Source organism: Cynocephalus volans, chromosome 2, assembly GCF_027409185.1.
Source record: "Cynocephalus volans isolate mCynVol1 chromosome 2, mCynVol1.pri, whole genome shotgun sequence".
Taxonomy (NCBI): Eukaryota; Metazoa; Chordata; class Mammalia; order Dermoptera; family Cynocephalidae; genus Cynocephalus; species Cynocephalus volans.
In genome coordinates this window covers 205,507,981-205,531,939 of record NC_084461.1, presented here as the reverse complement: position 1 = coordinate 205,531,939, position 23,959 = coordinate 205,507,981, and the positions used below count along the sequence as shown (strand labels likewise).

Genomic DNA, 23,959 nt, shown 5'->3' with positions numbered 1-23,959 from the left:
AATGTCTGTGAAATGCTAGGTCAAACAAAGGTAAGGCTATTTCTTAAAAACAGAACTAACATATGATCCAGCAATATCACTACTGGGTATTTATCCAAAGGAAAGGAAATTAGTACACTGGAGATATATCTGCACCCCCATATTTATTGCAGCACTATTCACAATAGCCAAGATATGGAGTCAAATGAAGTGTCCATTGACAAATAAATGGGTAAAGAAAATGTGGTATATATACACAAAGGAATACAACTCAGACATAAAAAGAATAAAGTCCTGTCATTCGTGGCAACGAGGATAAACCTGGAAGACATTATGTTAAGTGAAATGTCAAGCACTGCATGTTCTCAGGTGGGAGCTAAAAAAGTTAAGCTCATAGAAGTAGAGAAGAATTGAGGTTACTAGAGGCTGGTAAGGCGGGCAGGGTAGGGAGAAGTTGGTTGCCTGATACAAACTTACAACTAGATAGCAAGAATAAGTTCTGGTATTCTACAATACCATTAGGTGACTATAATTAATAACTTATCATACATTTTCAAATAGCTAGAAAAGAGGATTTTGAATGTACTCAACACAAAGAAATGATAAATGTTTGAGGTGATGGGTATGCTAATTACCCTGATTTGATCATCAGACCTTGTATATATGTATCAAAATATCACTCTGTACCCCATAAATGTGTACAATTATTATGTGTCAATCAGAAATAATAAAAATAAATAAAAAGTTAAGGCAGTGTCTTTGCCACACAACTTCTCTGAGCCTATAATGTACACTCTGTACTGGAATTCCCAGGACGGGAGCACGGTACACAACACTTCACAAACTCATTTAACTATGAAACTCTTTTTGCCAAGGAACACCTTGATGTTCCTTCCAACCCATCCGTAGACTGTTGCTCTAAGCTATTATCCATCATTTACACCTCGGTGTGCACAGGTTTATCAGATCTATTCCCAAAAATACGTCTGAGTGCTCAAGAGGCCATGAATAGGAAACCCCATTCCTACTCCACAGTGGAAAGAAACTTCAGCAAGATCATCATTTTATTTCCTGAACCCAGATGGAGTCCATCCTCACTCAAACACAACCAGAACATCACCAAGCACCTCTTGCATAGCAAGTTGGTACCAGGTGGTTTTATCTAGATTATTGCATGCAATTTTCAGGAGAATTGTTCCCTCTTCAATCCTGAATTCGTTAGTTATGTTCTTGCTGCAGTTCTTCCACTGCCCCCCTCTCTCCTCTTCCTGTCTCATTTAGGTGCTTCATAAAGAACCTTCTACCTGGCTGGATGGTGCAGCTGCTAATATAAACCAGCAGAGAGCGCTGGGGTCACCCAAAATAAATTTTCAGATCATCTCCAAAATACTACCAGGAAAGGTAGTATAAGGGATGAACATGGTGAATCTTTTGTTTCCAAACTTTCAGGTGCAGGAGAAATTAGACTTCCCCTAGATGGAATGCACATGCTGTTTTATTGCACAAAACCTAATACATTTCAGGGCATGCTAAGGGTGCCCGGTCAGAGTCCTGGGGAATGGGCCAGCAAGGTTGGACTCTTGCATCTCCTCTCTCTTCTCATCTCCCCCCATCCCATCTCACTGCAGCTCCTGAGGACCCTCCAGTGGTTCAGGTCCCCCACCACCACCACACCATCCTGCTCCTCCCAGTGGAATCTCCTATTCCTCACTTCTGTTAGTTGGCAGAGAGTTTGTCTAAAATCAACTCCGTGTTTATGTGCTAATATGTGAGCCCTGGAGAGAAACAACCTCTTCCCCCAAAATGGGCCTTGTGAGGACCCGGTGCCTTAGTTCCTGTCCTCTCAGACCTCCCCTGCAGAGTTTCTTGCCCCAAGGAACTTAATGTCATCATCTTTCCTAGTGATGGCAGAGAGGTAGGGGAAAGACTTGACTTAGAAAGAGACATCCCCCTCCACCTGGGACTGGTGGTCAGAAGACCTGTGCTTTATCCCTCGTGTTGCCACTCTAGGCCTGAGTGACCTTGTACAAGACATTTCACCTCTCCACTTTTGAGAACAGGAAGTCCTGACTCCAGTGGCTTGTGATTCTCAATGGCTGGAAGTGGAAAAGTCCTACAGTCGAGGAAAGCATTCCCCTCCCAAATCCTGGACCAGTTTCATCCTGCCCTCTGCAGCAGCCCAAGAGGAGGAAAGAGCCCCTGCTGTACATTAGACTTGCTAAAGGTAAAATGGCCAGTCCTTCCTGACTATGCACACTGTGCCACTTGAAACTGTGATGGATTTTCATAATGCTGGTCCCTCCCCTCCAGTGACTTCTGTATAGTCACATAAAGTTATCTAAATTAAAAGAACCCTATTCATTGATCACAGTGGAATGTTGTTAAATGTACACACTTTGTTTTGGTAGATTAGCTAACAAGCATAAATAAGCTAAGAAAAGATTCCAAGCCTGCTATGGTATGTACTGCCTTAAAAATGCCCTTGATTGGTTTATTTTCCAGAGTAGTTCATTTTTAATGCTTCATGATGACATGCCATAGTATACTGTGATATGCTTATTAATATTTCCCTTTGACATTAGTCACAAATAAGTAACACACAACTCCTAAGATAATTCTATAAATGAAGTCTATAAAGACGTCTGTGAAGTGTTTTTTAATATTCTATTTCCATCTAATAGTACAGATAAAGAATTCTAAGAAAATCTCCCTGGTAAATTGAAAAAAACTAGGACAGATTCTTCCCCCATGAGTCACTCCTAACTTCAGAAATAAATTCTGCCCTGGGAACCCCAAAAGCCAGCCTGAGGATACCTTAGCTAAACTCACATAGGTGACTCCAGCTGAGCGAACCCAGGTGCTTTGACATTAGTCTTTAGTTCTCTCCAGCTGCTCAAACTTTCTCCTGCTTCACTAGGGGTTTTTTCCTTCATATCCAGGGAATTTTACAATTTACCAAGAGCTTTCAGATGCATGTATTATTGCGATCCTCACAACAACATTGAAAAGTAAGGGACGTCCTTTCTGGTATATTTTCTGCAGAGAGTAATATCTTTCTTAACCAAAAAAAAAATTTTTTTTACTTTTAAAATAAAATGATTTAATAATATAAAATAATTCATGTGTGTAGTTTAAAAACAAACAGCACAGAAAGTTATATGTTGAAAAGTAATAGCTCCACTTCCATCACTCTGACCAAAAGTGACCACTGTCAAAAGCTTTAATCCGTGCTGACCCCATGGCGCACTCGGGAGAGTGCGGCGCTGGGAGCGCAGCAGCGCTCCCGCCACGGGTTTGGATCCTATGTAGGGTGGCCGGTGCGCTCACTGGCTGAGCGCGGTGCGACCGGTCACATAAAAAGACAAAAAAAAATTTTAAAGCCTTAATCCACCAGAGAATGTTTAAATGGCTTGATGAAAATGACATATCAACAGTTATGTTCAACAACCCCTAAAAATAATAAAGATTCAAACCTGAAAAATGTTTACAATTTCGTGGTAAGAGGGGAAGTGTGTTTGCCACCCATTCTGTTCCTAACCAAAATGTATCTGAACACACAATAAATTCTGCCTGGCAATTAGGTTTCAGATGCAGAAGCCCCATTACTCAAATTTCTCTTTCCATTTGTTAAAGCGAATGGCCCAGGTAATGAGCATTAAATCCCTTAGCAAAAGCCAAATCTCCTATTTTGACCCAAGGATCCAAAATGGACAGTGGAGGTGCTGTAAAAGCTTACTGCAGTTGTGATCTGTAATAACCCCAGGAAATACAAATGGGGACATTTGGACATCACACGTAATCATAAAATCTGAGGCTTTATCTCAAGTGATTGTGCACATTTTAATAAGATACACAATGTCAGGAAATTTTACAGAACAGAATGCTTCCCAGAACTTGATAAGGTAGGGTGCTCGAGGGAGTCAATAAAATTCAGGAGTTAGAAGAGGGACAATCAATAAGATGGCAGCCACAGCCAAGGCTCCACACCATGGCTGCCCAGTGTCCTGCACCTGCAATGCCCTTTTGCTTCCTCTCTCTCATCAGTCGCACACCCCCTGGATCACTACGTCCTCCCTGGGCCTTCCTGGCAGGTCCCTGGTTGTTCCCTGTCTGGACATGGATCTCACAAGGCCATCCCTCCTCTCTTCTCACCCAACACAAACCGTCTGTGCTTCCCCACACACCCAACAAAATCGATGAACCTTTGTGTGCAATATAAATACCTTTCTACTGTATTTTGTTAAATAACTGTTCTTTTCTTCTGTCTGTGAGCCTTGCACTCCTGTGTATCTTGATATGAGCTCCTAGTGCGGACAGTTGACATCAGTGTAATTCTTTAAAATTTTCATTCTCTATGACTCATGGGGAGCCAGCCAGCCAAACTTACGAAAGCAAAGCCTTGCCTGCTGCATCCCTCTCTACCTTCCCTCTACATAGGTGTCCCTCCTTCAGATCCTTCACACACCTATTGTGTCGCTGATGTTCTCTCCTCACAGTTCTCTCAAACCCTACTCTCAGAAATTCATTTATATTGTGAGGCTCATTCAACTGGCTCTCTTAACTTTTCCCCAGGTCTTAAATTTGAACTCTGTACTGGAGGAATGAGAGCGTTAGAAGGCAGGGAGGACATAACGCCAAAGAGCTTGAATTTAGAGTCAGGAAACCTGCTTCTCATCCTGTTTCTGCTCCTGTTTAACCCCACAAAGTCCCTTTCCCTCTCTGGACCTCAGTTTCCCCATCTGTAAAATGAGAGCATAGAACATAGGACTAGATGATCTACCCCATTTTCTTATTCATACCTTCATCCCATGCAAACACAGTGCAGAACTGTGAAGAGAACACAGACTTAGGGATAGAAAAACCCTGGTTACAATCCTGGCTTTGCCATATACTAGCTGTGTGATCTGGGGCAAATTACTTAAATTCTCTAAGACTCAGTTTTCTCGTCCATGAAGTGGAAAATAAAATAGAAATCCTAACCCGTGTAGTACTCTTATGAGAACTGGAAATGGAGTAAGTGAAGCCTTTAGTGGAGACTAAATGAGAGACTGGCACTAAACAAAAGGCAGCTACCATCCTTCGTATGCATTTGTCAAGGGATCGCTGGCCTTAGGCAATGGGTGGAACAAGTACAACCTTGGTCAGGGCCTCCAGTAGAGAGCCCCAGAAATCTCACAGAGTGGGAGCAGTCTATACTGTGTACAATTCAAAAGCAACATTTAGAAAAAGCTGACTGCTGGGGGATGTGCCCCTTCAGGATCTGAGTTGAAGGAGGTTGCCCCTCAGCTACCTGTAGGGGCTCCCAAGTCCAAGGAGGCTTAATCAGTAACCTGAAAAATAGATGAGGCCACAGAAAAGGCAGGGAGAGAGGTTGGGCGCTTAGTCTATTTATATGACTACCCCTACAACAGCTCTGAGGGCAGAGTGCCCTTTCCATGGCAACTGCAGTCAACAGACTTTCACCCGCTTGAACTGTGGACTTTGAGAATGCTTGTTTCCAAGAAGGGGAAACCCCGTGCCCTCCTCTACATGCTCATTACACAGATGCCACCTCACAAGCTGAACCAAGGGAGAGTTATCTCACCAACCTCCCACTCCTTCCAGTGTGACCTCCCAACCCTCCCACTTACATCTCTTCTCTCTTAGATCAATGTCTTTCCCTCCCTCGGGAAACCAAGGCCTGACTTCTCCAGCCCTCCCAGCCCTTCCCAGTCTAGGCTCTGCACACCGATTATCTAATGAAATAAGAATGGAAAGCCCAGGGTCTTCATCTTGTAACTAAAAACTAACCTGAAGGAGAGGAGGAGAAAATGAAGAAGCAGAATCATCACGTGAATGGATAAAACACAAAGGCACAGGTCAAGGGCAGTAGCAGTGGAAGTCAGGAAGCTGCTCAAGGAGGGAACACTATTGGGGTGTCAGTCCCAACTCCAAGACAAAACCCTATTGGCCTTATCAATGTGAGCATGTTTTCACTGAGTTGTGTAAAAGCTTATGTATGAGACCATTCAATGAGGAGACAATCGTCTTTTCAACAAATGGTAATGGGAGAACTGGAAATCCACATGCAAAAGAATAAAGTGAGACCCCTACCTCACACCATACACAAAAATTATCTCAAAACGGATCAAAGCCCTAAACATAAGAGCTAAAACTCCTAAGAGAAAACATGAGGGTAAATCTTCAAAACATTGGATTTGCCAATGGATTCTTAGAAATGACACCAAAAGCATGAGCAACAAAAGACAAAATAGAAAAATTAAACTTCACCTAGATTTCAAACCTTTGTACATCAAAGGATACTATAAAGAAAGTGAAAAGACAACCTACAAAATGGGAGAAAATATTTGTAACTCATATATCTGATATTCACAATATATAAGGAACTTTTAAACTGAACAATAAAAAGACAAACTACCCAATCAAAAAAAAAAGTTTGTGCATGCAGGCCAGGACAGAAAGGTAATACATAAAAGGGAAAAATAACTGTGGTAGGCTGAAGGCTTGTACATATATAATTCCTTTAAAGAAAGAACAACCAAGTGCAATGTATGGACTTTGGATCCCGATTTAAATAAACTATCTGTAAGTAAAAGAACATTTTTGAGATAATTAGGGAAATGTGGATATGAACCAGGTATCAAATTATCGAAGTTGAGAAATTACTGTAAATTTTGTTAGATGTGATCAAAGCACAAAGTTTATGTTTTTAAAAAGTCAAAGGTGCATTCTGAAGAATTTATAGTGAAATGATAATAGTGAAATGATCTGGGATTTAATTTAACATATTGCTGGAAAAAAAGTGAAAGGGGATAGAGGAGTCAAGAATGGCATAATATTGATAATTGTTAAAGCGAAGTGATCAGTATTAGGTCCATGAGTGCACATTATACTATCCTGTCTCTGTGTAGGTATGTTTGAAATTTTCCATTAAAAAATGCAGATGTTACTTAATATTGCTGTTGTCTCAGCCTTAAGTAATCAGGAAAATAAAAGTACTAGCAACTGTCCTTTCAGCACCCTACCTAGCTAGAGGAAAATGCTCAGTTCAGTTCCAATCCAACTCAGATCTCAGCCAGGACAGATCTTTTGCAAGATACTGAAATTGGTCCAATCTCACCTTTGGTGCTGGATAAGGGAGGACAAGAAAAGGGAAGAAAACTGAACATAGCTAATGAGATAACCCTTTTGACAGAGCTATGAGCACTTTATAACTACTGGCTAAGGGAGAAAGTTGGAGCCACTCCCTGAGTGATATCAGAAAATGTCACTTCTCTCTGTCCTACTGCAGCTCAAGGAGCTTCTCATAGAGTGTTGAAGGTTCTTGACTGGCCATGTTCCTCATCATAATATCTAACATCTCAATAACACTTTATGTTTTCAAATAAATTCACTTGATCCTCACCACCACCCAGTGAGTTCGGCTAGGTAGGAATTATTATCCTTCCCTTACTCAGGAGGAAGCTAAGTTCTGGAAAGCTTATGCCATCTTCCCCAGGTCACCTGCTAGTGAGCAGTAGAACAGACCAGGAACCCAGCTTCTTCCAATTGTTTTCCTAGGTAGTTTTCTTACCAAGATCCTTTTTTCTTTCTTATTCTTTATCATTCACATTTTCTTTCTTTCTCTCTTTTTTTTTTCCCCCACTGTTGTTTTAATCTTTATCAGACTGACATTCATCTTAGGGAAAGAAAAATGCCGACCAAAACTTACATGAAAACTTTTCTCCTCCTACCATCTTTTGGAACCATGAAGGGTGTCAACGAGAAGGAAAAGAAGGCTCCTGCTGTGACAGAAACCCTTAAGAAAAAGTGAAGGAACTTCACAGAGCTGAAGATCAAGCGCCAGAGGAAGAAGTTTGCCCTAAAGATGCTTCAAAAGACAAGGAAGAAGCTTATCTATGAAAAAGCTAAGCACTATCACAGGAATATAGGCAGATGTACAGAACTGAGATTCATATGGCTAGGATGGAAGAAAAACTGTTAACTTCTATGCACCTGCAGAACCCAAATTGGTAATTGTCATCAAGATTAGAGGTATCAAGTGTGAGCCCAAAGGTCTGAAAAGTGTTGCAGCTTCTTTTCCTTTGCCAGATCTTCAATGGCACCTTTGTTAAGCTCAACAAGGCTTCAATTAACATGCTGAGGATTGTGAAACCATATATTGCTTGTGGGTACCCAAACCTGAAGTCAGTAAATAAACTAATCTACAAAGCATGGTTATGGCAAAATCAATAAGAAGCAAATTGCCTTGATAGATAACACTTTGATTGCCCAATCTCTTAGTAAATATGGCATCATCTGCATGGAGGATCTGATTCATGAGATCTATACTGTTGGAAAGCACTTCAAAGAAGCGAGTAACTTCCTGTGGCCCTTCAAATTATCTTCTCCATGGGGTGGGATGAAGAAGACGACCACTCATTTTGTGGAAGGTGGAGATGCTAGCAACAGGGAAGATCAAATCAACGGGCTTATTAGAAAGATGAACTAAGGTGTCTGCCGTGATTGTTTTTGCAATCTGCTTAGTTAGATAAAGAGCGACTGCTTTCGAAAAAGAAAAGAATTTTGATGGTTTCCTGAGGGGGGGGGGTTCCCGCTTTGTTTTGTCTTGCCATCATGAGGAATTGACTTGAACACTTTCAAGGAAGAAAAAATGAAGGAAAGAAGGAATACAAGGCTTGCTCCAGTAGGTCAGCCAAGAGCTCTGCTCAGCTTTCAAAGGCACCCCAGTGGCCAGCCAGTTTCTGAGAAATCTCAGCTCTGCAAAATGGGGACTGCTGCTCCAGATTGGCAAGGAGAATAGGTTGGTAGGAGAGCAACCCCGTGGTTGGGTTCAGAGACAGTAAAAATCCCCTAAAGGGTTAGCAACTAGCAGCCCAGGGAGCTGATCTCAAGTGAACACAGGGAGCCTCATGCAGGGAAAAGGACAGTGAAGTAAGAGTCAGAAGCCTGGGTTCTACTCCTGATTCAGGATCCTGAGTACTTTCCATCCCCAGGGTTTTCATTTCCCTGTCCATAAAAGAAGACAGAATGTCAGTAGTCCCTTACAGAGTTGGCACTGATGTCCATGTTTAAGTGCATCAGAAATGTCAGATGGAGTCAAATTTTGACCCTGACAGGGCACCAAGTCCCATGGCTGCCTCTAAGGTTGGAGCCAGTCCTTAGATATTTCTAATTCCCCCTTTTTTTTAAATTGAGAAATAAAAATTGTATATACATATCATGTTCAACATGATGTTTTTAAATATGTGTACATTGTGAGATGGCTCAGTCAAGCTAATTAACATAAGCATTACTTCACATATCATTTTTTTATGGTGAAAACACAAAATCTTTCCTAGAGATTTTCAAATACAATACATTGTTATTAACTGTAGTCACCATGATATACAATAGATCTCTTGAACTTATTCTTATCTAACTGAAATTTTGTATCCTTTGACCAACATCTCCCCAGTCCCTGGTGACCACCATTCTACTCTCTGCTACTATGAGTTCAACTTTTTCAGATTTCACAAGTAAGTGAGGTCATGCTGTATTTGTCTTTCCATGTCTGGCTTTTTCCACTTAACATAACATCCTCCAGGTTCATCCATATTGTGGCAAATGACAGGATTTAATTCTTTTAATGACTGAATAGTATTCCATTGTGTATATATACCACATTTTCTTTATCCATTCATCCATTGACGGGCACTTGGGTTGATTCCACATTTTGGCTATTATGAATAATGTTGCAACTAAAATGGGTGTGCAGATATCTCTTCAACATACTGATTTTGTTTCCTTTGGATACGCACCCAGTAGTGGGATTGCTGGATCATATGGTGGTTCTATCCCTAACTCCCTTCTAATCTTCTTTCAAAAACAGCTTTCCCTGAGCCTTCTTAAACCTGTTTATGTTTTCAACCTGCACCACAGTGGAGGACAAGGAGTTCCATTGAACTCCCGTGGTTCCTTGATGCGTGAAATAGGACTTTACCCCAAGAAGCAAGAAGGCTTAAGGGACTGAGTTAATAGAAACATATAGAGCTGCATCTTGGTGCGGCAGCATGTGCTGGGAAGTGAGAGTGAGCAGCTACTGAGACAGCCAGTGCCCAGCCCCCAGAGCAGTGGACTCACCGAAATCTTGGTAAAAATGTAGAGCAACAGGGACAAAAGGGAAAGGTAGATCTGGATCCGCTTGCCTCCGAACCGCTTCTGCAGGTACTCTGGCATTGTCACCACCTGCATGGGATGCAAGAGAGGTCACTGCCAGCGAGAGAGACCAGAGGGCCCAGAACAGGCAGAGAAATGAGATCCACCCTGATGTTAGAGCCACGGAAGTATGCTCAAGGATTTATAACCATCATTGGCCACAGAAGTCTGCAAGGTGGAAAGATGGCCCCTGACTGCCAGCCATTTCCTTGTTGTAATCCCACCTGCCCCACTGCTATAGGAGTAGCTAGGTGTTATCCCAGCACATAGAAGATGATCAATAAACACCTGTTTTTGAATGGACACATGACTAGGCATAACTAAGGAGGCAGATCCTTGCCCTAGAGTAGGAGGGAATATATATTTTTTTTTCATTACTATACAGAGCACCTACTGCAAACAAGACATTGTAACAATGGTGGCATCTTTGCAGGGCACCAAACAAGCTGGCCAGGCTTCATGATGCTCTTCACACAGGCAGGGTTAATGATTGCAGCTGGAGGCCTGCCCAACTGTTCTCCCAGTTCCTTTCTGCAAATTCCAACCACGCTTCTTTTCTTGCTCCCTCAACCATGAGCCCATTGTCTCCTGGGACCAGACATGTGTCACCAGTAAACTGTGAGCCTTGAAAAGATGCAGAATCTGCCCTGTGTTTCTCCTATATTGCTTTTATCTCCTACAGTATAGACTTACACATAATAGGTGTTCATTATATCTCACTGAACAGATGATACCAAAGCTGCCCTATGCAAAATGACAGAGAGACATAGTCAGGAAACCAAGCATGCATTTGATAGTTGAGTACAAGCTGCATGCTCAGCAAACAAGAGCTGCTGATGTATGTAAATGAAGGCAAAATAAAGTTCTTTTTCTCAAGCTGCTTCTTTTCCAGGGGCAGAGGCTAGAGTCAGTTCTATGTTAAGAGCAGTGCATGGCAGTGCAGTGCAAGTACACACCAAGAGTGAGGAAACATGATGCTTCAGAGAGTTGAATTGAGTGAGGTTGCTTAGGGGAGCTTCCTAGAGGGAAAGTCATGAGCATGGACTGACAAAAGCCATCAGATCCAACCTAGTGGATCTGTTTAATGCCCCTGCTGGCAGTCAGAAACTTTATGACCTGGGAGCAAAAGCCAACCCACAGGTCTTCTCTGACATTTGTACCATAAAGTCTCCTCTGTTCTCCAGGAGCACCAAGCTCACATATATGTTTGCCAGCAAGAAATGGAATAACAGAACAGATACTTACCCCAGCCTTAATGTAAATGGGGACAAACACCCAGCCCAATACAACCACCAAAACCAGGGCCTGAAATCAAAACAAGAGGTGGATTCAAACTAGAAGAAAGCTTAGCCCACGCCTGCCGCCTGAAGGGCCTCTTAGCTGTTGCAGAAAAATCACCCAGTATTTGCTCTTTTTAGCTCTGAGGACAACTACCTTGGTGGCCATTAGAGACTGGAGGCGGCCTTTGCTGCCCAATAGGCCCAGGGAAACAGTAGTTGGGCAATAGCAGAGGGGATCCCAGGAGGTAACCCACTAATATCACAGCCCTAGGCCCTAGCCAGGGCGCTGAGTTCTCCCTTGCCCCTTCCCTGGTTACAAGGAATAAAATACCATTCAGAGAGATTTTATAATAATAATAATTATTATTATTATTATGGAAATCTGGTGATTAGCAGTCCAAATCTGCAATGTGACTAGAAGGATACTGGGGGGCTTGGCTTTCTAACACTAAGGGGAAAGAGAACGACTGTCATATCAGTGGTTTTCTCATGCTGCTCTGGTGGATGCTGGGGCTCCTGAAGCCATGCCCCTCCTCCACCTACACCTGGGCAGCTCTGAGGAGTTTCCTAACACCCAGAGCTCCTCTGAGCATAGATTGACCTGGCTGACTGCTAATGCTCCCTCCAGTCCCAGGACACAGTGGCTCTGTCGTTACTCACGTTCCATTCAAAGCCTCCCATGGCAATGCCTGAAGCTGCTCCTGTCCCAGCCAGTCCCACAAAGTGGCCACTTCCAATGTTACTGGCGAAGAGGGAGGCACCAATCTGGAAACACAAAAATAAATTCAGGTGCAGACTGTAGACTCAACCAGGACACTCGGAGTAGGACAAAGAGAGAAGGGACATGTCAGCCAAGAGAAGGACAGGAATGAGTAGAGGTGGTGCAGGAACTCTACTGTGCTGGAGTCTGTCCGAATAGCTGGTTCAGAAGGCAGATGTGGGGACTTGGGAAATGGGGATGATGAAAAGGAGATGATTAGGGAAGAAGCAGTGGGAGGTATTCCCAAAGCAGATGATCCATGAGTCTTTTGTGAGACCAACGCGCAATAGTGAAGAAGACACGGGAAGCTCCACAGCCTGCTGGGCCTCTACTGAAAGTCTCCTGCGAGGCTGTCTACTCAGGGGCAGGCCTGGGCCATTCAGCTCCATATCCTCCAGCATGCCTGGTGGCTTACGGCCTGGCCCAATACAGGCTCTCAGTAAATACAGGCAACTTTCTAGAAAAGAATCATTTAAAAGAAAGAAGCCTCTGGGCCTCAGTCATCTTGTCAAACTGGGAGGGGCACAGAGCCAGTGATTTCCCAGTGATTCTTAGCTATTAAATTATATGATTCTATATACTCCTAAGTAACAAGAGATGAAACTAATAATAATAATTCTCTAAATCCATATAGTATTTTTATTTTTTTTAATTTTTTTACAAAGAGACTACATAGACACATGCACAAAATACTGAATTTTTCAAGGAGACACATATGTCTAAGTATACAGATTAGAAAACAGATTGGAAAGACATATATTAAATACCCAAGAGAGGAAGACTGGAAAAGGAAAGGATAATGGGACTGTGAATGGAGACAAAGAAAAAAATAGCAGTAAAAACAAGAAAGGGATCTTGCACTGACCAATATGCTATGCCATCAGGTCAACTGCATCTGTGAGCCAAAAGAACTCCAGAAAGTTCTAGAGTCCTTCTATACTCCAGAGAAGAAGGTACAGCAGCATTTGATAAGTACCAAACAAGTATAATTATTCCCATTCTTGCTTAGCACATGGTGGAGGCTGACAGCTATTTGTCTAATGTCCCTAAGATAGTCCAATTCTGGACCAAAACACCTATCTCCCAAAAGACAGATTACTCCAAGAAACTGTCCTAAAAATACCAGCCCTGTCCCAATATAAGGCAGCTGGTGCTTCTGCCAAATACTAAATCAGAGAAGAGGGAGATTGCTGAAGGCCTGGGTGGAAGGAGTTCTCAGAATGATGAGGAGGAGACAGCGGTGTAAGTGCACTCATTCATTCTCTCAACAAATATTAACTGAGCATCTTCTAAATGTGCCAAACATATTCTAGACTCTGGGGAATCAGCTGTTTATATTCAAACACAGTAAACATAAATAAACAATAAAAAGAAAGATCAGAGAATGGTAAGTGCTGTGAAGAGAATAAAGTGTGATAGAGTGGTTAGATTCTTCTCTAATTTTAGAGAATTATTATTATAACTCAAACCTTCAAGCCAAGATCTGAGTGAAAAAAGGAGCCAATCATGCAGAGATCAGAGGGAAAGCATGCCAACAAAACAAAGACCCTCTGAGCAGGAAAGACATGCATGTGGTGAAGCAGAAAGAAAGCCAGAGTGGCTGGAAAGTGCTGGAAGGCAGGAGAATGGCCTGAGAGGAGGCTGGAAAGTCGGGAGGGTGGAGTCACATAGATTCTAGGAAGCCAGGATAGGAAGAGTGGGTTTTACTCTTAGCGTGATGGGAAGTCACTAGAATGTTTTAAGCAGGGAGGAAGCAGGATCTCATTTCTTTTAAAGATTGCTCTAAATTATGTGGAGGGTGTAGTATTGGGGGCAAGGGAGAGAACAGAAACCAGGTGGGAGGTTATCACTGCCTCTAGGTGAGAGGATGGCAGCTTGGACTAAGGTGGTAGCAGTAGAGACAAAGACAAGTTAGTGATTGGGAGTAAGTTTTAGAAACAAAGTCAACAGGCTTTATGAATGGATTAGACATTGGAAATGAGGAAAAGAGTAATCAAGGGCAACCCCTAGATTTGGGACTTGAGTAACTGTGTGAATACCGTCCATTTAAAACAGAAAACTAGGGGAAATGAGATGTCCACCTGTTTCTGCTCAAAGCTTGCTGGGGATAAGAGTCCACTTTTAATCAAAATTTCCCTTCAGCAAGTGGCCCACCTGTCCTGACCCATTTTCATTTATCACCTCTCACTTGGTAAATTATTAAGCCTAATAGTGTACTATTAAGGACATAATTACCAGAAATTATTAACTGCATTAGATTAATCTTAAATTCCAGAAGTCCTCTCCAATATCCCCTCCAAAGGAAGACATCGGACTTTAAGCAATCTCAGGCTGTCCTGAGGTCCATCACCCCTCACCAGCTGAGAAGAGTATGGAAGGGGGCCAGGAGCGATTTGGGGGTACCAGAATGTCCTGGGCCAGGTTCGGTTCATTTCTGTTAGGGGCACCACCTTAGCCTCATTCTGAACTCCCTCTCTCGACCCCATGACCTGCCCCTCAATCATTTACCAAAACCCTGACTCTGACTTCACAATGTTGTGGACATCTGTATTGCCTTTGTGCTGCCTGTCATCATATACAACAGGACTATACAACAAGCTTCTAGATGATGTCTAGTCTCTCCCTCCTATCAGTCACCCCCACCCACTCCCATGGCCAGTTACCTCCCCACAGCACAACTGTGGTCATATCACTGCCCTATTCGGAGACCCTCCTGAACACCCTAAAGGGCCTGCCAAGCGCCCACAGCTTGGCTTGAACACATAGTCCCAGGAATTCAGCAAGATTTCTTGGTAAATTTCCCTCCAGTGTGAAGACAGCATGAGCTTAAAAATTTGAGTTTGAATGCTTTCTTGACCTCTTGCTATCTGGGTGATCACACATCTGTGAGCTTCCACCTTCTCTCATGACAGTGTTGTGCAAAAGTTCAGTGACATAATGAATCAGTAATGGCTGGCCACTCAGAATGACCCTCAATTGGTAACCATTCTCTCCCATTTCCTCCCAAGAGGACAATTATTTCACTCTCAAAGACAATTCACAAGAGCCACAATGGACACTGTTACAGACTAAATTGTGTCCTCCCTGCAAAATTCATGTGTTGAGCCCATAATCTTCATTTTTGGTCCTGTTTGCTAAGAAGAGCTATTGAAAAGGTCATAATACTGCAATTCAGAAGAAAGGAACAGAGCTAAGTAATCTAGAAAATGCCTCCTCTTGAAATGGATGTAGCACAGGAAATAGAAACTATAGAAAGGTTTAGGAATTGTATAACAAGGGAGTTTGACAAACTATCCATAGTGTTAGAGAAGGGATGGGCAGAGAGCTTGCAATGTATCACGGAGTTGAGAGAGTTAATAGAGTGAGGTTACAAGGTGGATTCTCCACAAAATCAAATCACTGAAGTAAATGCAAAACAAGAGAAAATCTCACAGAATGCAGAGAAAAGGGAAAAGAAATCAAGATGAGAAAAAAAGAGACCAAGAGGGTCGGTCCAGGAGACACAATGTACACATAATAGGAATACCTGAAACAGAGGACAAAGCAAATGGAGCTGAAACAGTAATTAAGGGGCTAATTGAAGAAAATTTCCATAGTTGAAGAACACATTAGATCTACAAATGGAAAAAGTACACAGGGTACCTTTAAAATTCAATGAAAAGAAAGCAACACCTACATATATTCTGGTGACATTTTTAAATTTCAAGGATAAAGAAAAAATTCTACAAGTAGCCAGACAGAGAAAGCAAGTTACCTATAACAGGGCATAACTCAGACTGACCTCAGATTTTTCTCTTGCAACTCTAAATGCCATAAGACAATGGAACAATATCTACAGAGTTTTAAGGGAAAATAGTTTTGAGCCAAGAATTATATACCCTGCCAAGTTATCATTTCTATACAAAGGAAACTAGAAGACATTCTCAAATATGCAGAAGTTAAGAGAGTATGTCAACCAAGAACCTTCCCTGAAAAGTTTTCTGAATGATTTACTGCAGAAAACAGAGAACATGAACTGAAGTAACTCAAGAGTAGGGAGGCAATTGTATGAAAGACTTAATGTTAGCCTGGAATTGCAAACTTGCCACGAGACACATACTATCCAGATCCCAGGAAACCAAAGAAGATATCAATAAAGCTATACCGATTCCACCCCAAAGCTCATCAAAATCCAGCAGGACCCTAAGAAAACATCAAGGATGGGAACAGAAACCAGATGGAGCCTTGGCAAGAACTTGGATCTGGCTCCTTGCTCGGAGCCTTCACAGATCATGTCCCCTCCCTCCTTTTCATTTCCCACGCTCCATTCCCTCAACCCCCTCTTTAAAAACTCCTCAGTAAATCTGAGTCTTTGAGATGGTTTTAGTCTGGCCATTGTCCTTCAGGTTTACTGGAAAAATGGATTTGCCTGACATCTCTCCTCAGGTCATTGGTATTCCTGAGTAAAAGCTGACTTCTTATTCCACCACCAACAACAACAAAAAAATTCATATGTTGAAGCCCTAACCTCCAATGTGATTGTATTTGGAGACAGGGCCTTTAGGGAGATAAAAAGGTTAAATGAGGTCATAAGGGTGGGGCCCCAATCTGATAGGACTGGTGTCCTTATTAAACTGATAAAAACAGATACTACACTTGATCTTAGCAAAAAGGCCGAGAAGCAATGGACTGGTGTCCTTATAAGAAGAGGAAGAGATACCAGAGATCTCTCATTATCTTACCCCCCACACACACACACACACAATGAAGAGGCCATATGAGGACACAGAGAAAAGACAACTGTCTAGAAACCAGGAAAAGAGGCTTCACCAGGAACCAACCCCAACAGCACCTTGATCTGGGACTTCTAGCCTGCAGAACTTTGAAAAAGTAAATTTCCATTGTTTAAGCTACCCGGTCTGTGGTATTTTGCTATGGCAGCTTGAGCAGACTAAGACAGACAGCACCGCTTTATCACCTACACTCCTCTGCCCCTCCTCTCGCTGGAGCTCATGAACAACACTTTCGTCACACTGATTTCCCAAACACTCTCTCTGTCCACTTCTCACCCACACTCATGCCCATTTGGGAATCAGAACCCATCCGGGGAGTGACCCAGTGACATGAATCATCACCATGTCCTTCTCTGTAATTTCTTCCCACACTCCCTCTGAATTCTGGATTTTAGACTTTATCTAAAATTTCTCCAGCTTGACCATATTTCTGACTAACTTCTTTCCAAGCCCTCCTCATCCCCTGGCGGGGCTAAAAAAGTCATCACAAGTAGATATTTTGCTGTCACTGTGCAAGATGAGCTGGGCCTGACCAAACCCAACAGGATTGAGAGCATAGTACTTGGGAAAATAACATAATGTCACATAATAAAAGGCAAAAAGACTGGGGGGGGTGCCTTTAGGACATTCACGATCACATTTTACTGCCTAAATTTCCTATCTTAGAAGGTTGGCAGGAGGGGAGATTTATATGGAGAAATTATAGAATCATAGAGTCTTCCAGAGTTGGATGGGTCCACAGATGTCTCAGCTTGAGTCCTCTGTGCAACACCTCGAAGTGACAGCTTCTGACTGTACACCTCCAGTGACAGAGAACTCCCCACCTTACAAGGCAGCTGAATCCGTGGTTGGACAACTCTAATTGTTAAAAAGTCCTTCTTTACTTTGAGCTGAAATCTACCCATTAATGCTACTTCCATCCTCTAGAGTCATACAGAACAAGTCAAATCTCTCTTCTGTAAGCTAGTTCTTCCAATATCTGAGGACAGGGGTGGTACCCCCCTTAAATCTTCTCCAGGCTGTTTCTTCTTCTCCTATGTCTGTTCCTTACCGGACATGGGCTGGAATATCATCACCCTTGTTGCTGTCTGCAGCTCTGAGCCCCCTCTCTGTCCCCAAGTGGGCCTCAGATCCGAATAGACTATTCCAGACATGAGCTGTCCAGAGTGGAGCAGGCCACCCTTCTTGACTTCCCGTCTGGTTTTAACATCATCTGGCTTCAAATCCTCTTTTAAACCTGTCACTTGGCTAGGGGTCCTTAGCAGTAGTAAGGACCTGGGCCAGTCTCTCTAATTCCTGTCACTATTAGAGAATCTGCCTCTACATTATTTGGAACACTTAACAAGAACAGATTTCCTCTCATTGCAATTGAGATTCCTGATAAGACCAATTTGGTTTGCCTTAACAAGACAGGGGCTCCATCACCTAAATTTTTTTTCTCTTCAACTCCTCCTAGGTTTGGCAGAAATTTGTTGTTTTCCCATGAGTCTTCTCTAAAGGGAAAACTACTTAAGCCATAAAGGAAAAAATCAGATCAAATCATTCCTCTTCTATTAGTGTTAGAAGTCAGAAGCTAGCAAGGATTGCATCTATCTCTTGAACTGAAGATAGACATTACCCTAATGATCATTCCTTCAGTGCTTAAGTCAGCCCTTGAAATGAGGTCCCAGAACCAATCCTACTCACAGAGCATTCTGCAGGCCAGTAATATCAGCTTTATCTGGGAGCTTGTGAGAAATGCAAATCCTCAGTCGGCACCCAGACCTACTAAATCAGAGTAATAGGCTCTCCAGGTAATTCTCATGCACAATAAAGTTTGAAAAGGCTGCCCTAGACTGTGTTGAAAGTCCTTATTTCCTCCTTAAACTTGTTTTGACCTCTCTTCAGAAGCAGGAGCACAGTCACTAACTATACAATTACAATGCTAAGCTCTGGAGAACAAAAAATTCGGGATGAAAGAGGCTCTCTCCAAAATCCCCTGCTTAGTCTCCAGAGTTTTAAAGGTCTGTTACCATGGCATTCATACTGCCCAGTGGGAGATGCTGTTGCTTCAATCACATGCCAACATATGGCACATAAGCTGGAAGAAGCTTTGACCCATCTCACCAATGAGACCACAAAACTGGTGGCTCAGTAGAATAAAGATTTCCAGAATATCCTCAGGCCACAGCAAAGTTATTGAGACATTTCAAATGGAAATTCTCTGAAGCCACTTAAAGGCTTTGTGGGAAATTCTTCCACACACAATTTATCCCCCCAAGAGATGGAATGATAAGAGTTCCCAGAAGGTGATCCCAACCACCAGAGACAACAGAGATTGTCAACCAGATAACTCCTCTGTCCCTCTGCTGTGGCATGAAATTTCAAGGCTCTCTGTAATCCAGCCAATCCTACCTTTTCCAACCCCAGCAGCCTTGCCATGCTCTGTCATGTACCCTACACACTGGCAAAATCACAGACTCAGTCTTCTAGACATGCTCTGTGCTCTCCTGCCTCCTGCTTTTGTTTATGCCATTTTTCTCTTCCTGGAATTCCCTCTCCATGGAGCTCTGCCTACCAAAACACTGCTCCAGTCTTCAAGATAAAGCCAGGTCCATCTCTCGGCTGACACCATGCACAGCTGATCTCTCCCTCCTCTAATCTCTCACCCCACATGTTACCTGTTCCACTCTCCTGGTCACATCCATGTTGGTAACTTCTTCTGAACAAATGTGGTACCCCAAATATCTTCTAGCCTTCAAAGAGCATTTCTGCTTCCAGTTAGCACAGTATCTTCCTTATACATGGCAAGGACTCTGCTAAGTGAGTGGGTGATATCAAATCCCTGAATGCTTCTTTTGGGGAAACAACAAAAATCATGGTGACAAAATGCCTTAGAGTTATATTTGTTACTACTGGCTACATGGATGCTTCATAGGCCCATGCCAAGGACCACTCTATCCTGAGCAAGAGGCAACAAACCTGGCCTTCCAGACCTACATAAAGCCCATGAGGACAGCAGGGCACATGTACTAGAGACTATGAAAAGTCTCTGTGAGATATCAATCAGGTGACCTGTATGCTCAGTATAAGTAAGAACAAGACCAAAAGGGAGATCTGACTTTGTGGGTTAGTCCTTCAAACAAGCAAAAATTTTAAAGATGATACTTGGTGTTGGCAATCAAATAGGCTTTCCCACATATTTCTGGTAGAAATGTAAATTTCTAAATTGATCTAAATTGATACAATCTTTCTGGAAAACAGTTTGCTGGTACACGTCAAAATCATTTAAAAGTTCATCTCCTTCCACTACATGATCCTATTTTTAGAATTCTATCTTAAGCACATTATCAGAGATTCAGACAAAGACATACATAAGGATTTCATTAGTAGGTTCATTGCCACATTATTTACAACAGAGGAAAGTTGGAAACAAGATAACTGCCCAACAATAGGAAAACAATTGGATAAATTAAGGTTCATACTTATTATGGAATATTATACAGCGATTAAAATTACAGCTTTGAAGAATTTGTTATGACATGGAGAGATACTCACGATAAAATGTCAAAAAAAAAATCATGTGCAAACATATACACCATATGATCTCCAAAATGTTCAAATATATGCCTGTGTGTGTATGCATATGTTGATGGAAATATATCCAAATCGAACAGTGGTTATCTTTGGAAGAGAAAACAATAAGTGCTTTTTTTTTTTACTTTTTTTATACTTCTCCAATTTTTTCACAATGAGTTTGTGTAATTTTATCATCAGAAAGCAATTCTTAAACATAAAGGACAATAATTCCAGAGATATGTCAGATTCACTGGCAGAGCCCAAGAACTGAGAAGGAAGCAGGCAGGTAAGTTATATGTTTAGGGGGATGTAAAAAGAGACATGAAAACGTCATTGAATGCTAACTACAATTATGTTTTGTGTGACAGGAAATAGAAAATACACATCTTAACCCAGCTCATCTGAAGTTAGAGCTAGAATTACCTTGGAAATAATTAAAGTCAACCTTGTTATTTTCAAATGAAAATGAAAGTATAGCCCACAGGAAGAAAATGGCTCAAGTTTACACATTAATTTTATCTTTACTCCACACTCTGTGCAAAGTAAGAGCACTGCACTCTCAGAACCGCTAACCCAGGAGTCAAGACCTGCCCAAGGCAATGGACAATGGGTGTATGCATTTCTTTCCAGCTTCACAATCACAGGCAGCCAATGGACTTTTTCAAAAAGTGCCCTGTATGAATAATTGTGTCTGAAAGGACAATTAAATGGCATGGACATGTTTTTCTTCCTTCCCCTCCTTCTAAGCACCCTGGGAGCCTTCTGACCTGGTTCTAATCTTGGCTCTGCTATAGCAAACTATGGGACTTTAAGCCAGTCACTTTACTGCTTTGAGCCTCAGTTTCCTCCACTATAACCCAAAGATAAGAATCCCTCTAAGCCTACCCCACAAGGGTGTGATTGGGCTTTTATGAGGTAATAAATGTGAGAAACCTTTTAAAAGGTTTTGCCCCACAAAGGCATGCTATTCTGAAGAAATATTTTATAGAATGCTCTGAATTTCCTGAAAGTGACAAAGTGGTCATGTTCTCTGTGAGGGAGCAGGATCATCATAGCTCAAGTGGAAAATGCACTCAGCTAATCGCTTTCTTTGTTAATGGACCATGTAATACCCAGAATGTGCAGAATTCTGGTGGTGGCTTCCTGATCCCTACTTCTGTCCTCACCTTTAAGGGATATCAGGAGATCCCAGGGCCTCCTCTCTATCCCTTCTTTGGGCTGTGCTAGACACCTCTGTTGGTATGTCTTCCCACAGTTGTTCTCAAACTTTGGCATACATCAGAATACAAGACACCCAGTTAAAGCTGCATTTCAGACAAATAATGAATACTATTTGTAGTATAAGTATGTCCCAAATATTGCATGGGACATACTTATACTAAAAAAAGTATTCATTATTTGTCTGAAATTCAGATGTAACTAGGTATCCTGTATTTTTATTTGCTAAATCTGGCAACCCTTAAGAGCCTCGTCCTGGGAGAATGAGAAAGGGAGAGAGGAACACTAACTTTTACAGTGCTTCCTTTGGACCAAGTGTTGAACCATTCACTTTATCTTATTTAATACCCACAGCAGTCCTGTGAGGTTGATATTATTCTCATCTTCACTTTATAGATGAGAAGATTAAGGATCAGAGGAAGGAAGTAACTTGCCCAAGGTCCCACAGCCAAAGGTGACTGAAGTCCAGGGGGCACAGGGAGAGACTACAGCACCACGCTCTTCCTCCTTCTTCCTCAGACATTCTCTTCTGAACGTCCCCGAAGAGGCACAGTGGTGTGAGACCCTCCTGCCCATCTCACTGTAAACTCGGGAACAGCATGTGCTCGTCTGTGTGGTGTTCCATTTCAGATTCCTCCCTCACCCTCTCAGGAACTGGTCTTTCATCTTGATCAGCATCTCCCTTAGCAAGCTCTCTTTGCAGGGGAAGTTTGGAAAGGTTTAACCTTTGACCCTTGTCATCTCTCTGGTATTACACTTCCTGGATTGGGACAGAAAAGAAGGTGGGGCTTGTACATTCAAAATATTTTATTTCTGAGACTCTGGCAAATATGTAGACACAGGCCTTGCTCCAAAGTCATAATCTCTGTTTACTCTGTCAGCTCATGTGCCCACAGACAATGGTCGTCTTTTACTCATAATCTTCATGAATAGCTCTCCTTGACCAAAGAACCAAAGGGGCAGAAAATCAGGAAACTATTGCCAAAGCTGACATTTTCCCACTAGTTTTTGGCACAAAAGGCAGGTGACGTCTTCCGTTGGCATTCAGAGGTCAAGGAGGCTGGAGGCCAACCCACCCACCTATCCAGATAGGCCCATCTTTGGAATCATCAACCACTCGGGGTCCCTCACGCAAAAGGCCTGATCTAAATGCACTCTCTCCCCACCATGCTGGCCCCTTCTCAGTTCCTCAGATACTCCAGCTCTTTCCTACTTCAGGGCCTTTGACCACTCTGTTCCTTCTGCTTGGATTGCTCATCCCCCAATCTTCATATGGCTGGCTCCTTCTGACCGTTCAGGTCTCAGCCTAAATGCCCAATCTTCAGAAAGGCCCCCCCCCGATCCTCCTACAGAAATTAAGGAAGACCCTCTCCTTTCCAACCACCCTCTTTGACTCAAATACATTTCTTTCTTAACACTTAACTGCTGTTTGTAATTTTACATGTATATTGTAAGAATGTGAGTGACATGCACATATACACACGGACATATACCAGCAGCTAACATAGAATCTTGCACATAATAGGTAAGCAACACTTGGTTGTAGGATAAAAGAATAATAATGTATAAATGGATGAATGATTGAATATACAGTTTAAGGAGGAGAATCTGGAGATGAGATACAATAATAATGATGATAATAACAATAGCCAACCCTGGGTAGTACTAACTATAAACTGCCCTGAGAGATTTACATGTATTAACTAATTTAATCCTCAAAAAGACTCTACAAGGTAGGTGCTGTGATCTCTATATTGTGGTTGAGGAAACTGAGGCACAAAGAGGATAACTTGCCCAAGACCACACAGCTAGGTATGCAAGGAGCTGGGGTTCAAACCAAGGCAGACTGGCTCCATAGTCCATCCTCCTAACTCCAACCCTCAATCATCTCCTTAATATAACATTTACCCCAAAAGATATATATTGCTGCAGCTGGCTTGTTTTGCCATGCCAATGGTAGACAAGAAAAGCACAGATATATTTCTAATATGAATAACCCAAAGACTTCACGTCAGCCAATAGTTTTAGCAGTCTTCTGACTTTAACCAACTAGAAATATTGATTACAATTTGCTTTTTCCTTTCTCTGTGTACAGAAGGGCTAATCTGTTAGAAAATGCTGGGAAGACTGCCAGTGAGAAAGAAGCTAAGAGCATAGGTACTAACTCAGTGACAGGAACTTAGCTACTTGCAGTC

The 23,959-nt window shown here is 42.2% G+C and overlaps 1 protein-coding gene and 2 pseudogenes across 3 annotated transcripts in view; 1 reads left to right on the top strand and 2 right to left on the bottom strand.

The window, feature by feature from the left end:
* LOC134369306 (sodium/glucose cotransporter 1) overlaps window positions 1-23,959 on the bottom strand; it is a 76,605-nt gene that overhangs the window by 32,047 nt on the left and 20,599 nt on the right. For all 3 annotated transcript variants that reach the window (XM_063085670.1, XM_063085668.1, XM_063085669.1), the window contains exons 3-5: window positions 12,117-12,221; window positions 11,422-11,481; window positions 10,102-10,206 (exon numbers count right to left, since the gene is read on the bottom strand). In XM_063085670.1, the coding sequence (XP_062941740.1) occupies window positions 10,102-10,206; window positions 11,422-11,481; window positions 12,117-12,221 (270 nt within the window). The remainder of the gene's footprint in view (window positions 1-10,101; window positions 10,207-11,421; window positions 11,482-12,116; window positions 12,222-23,959) is intronic.
* Window positions 7,727-8,470, top strand: LOC134370860 (large ribosomal subunit protein uL30-like; annotated as a pseudogene).
* On the bottom strand, window positions 16,709-16,881 carry LOC134371246 (U2 spliceosomal RNA; annotated as a pseudogene).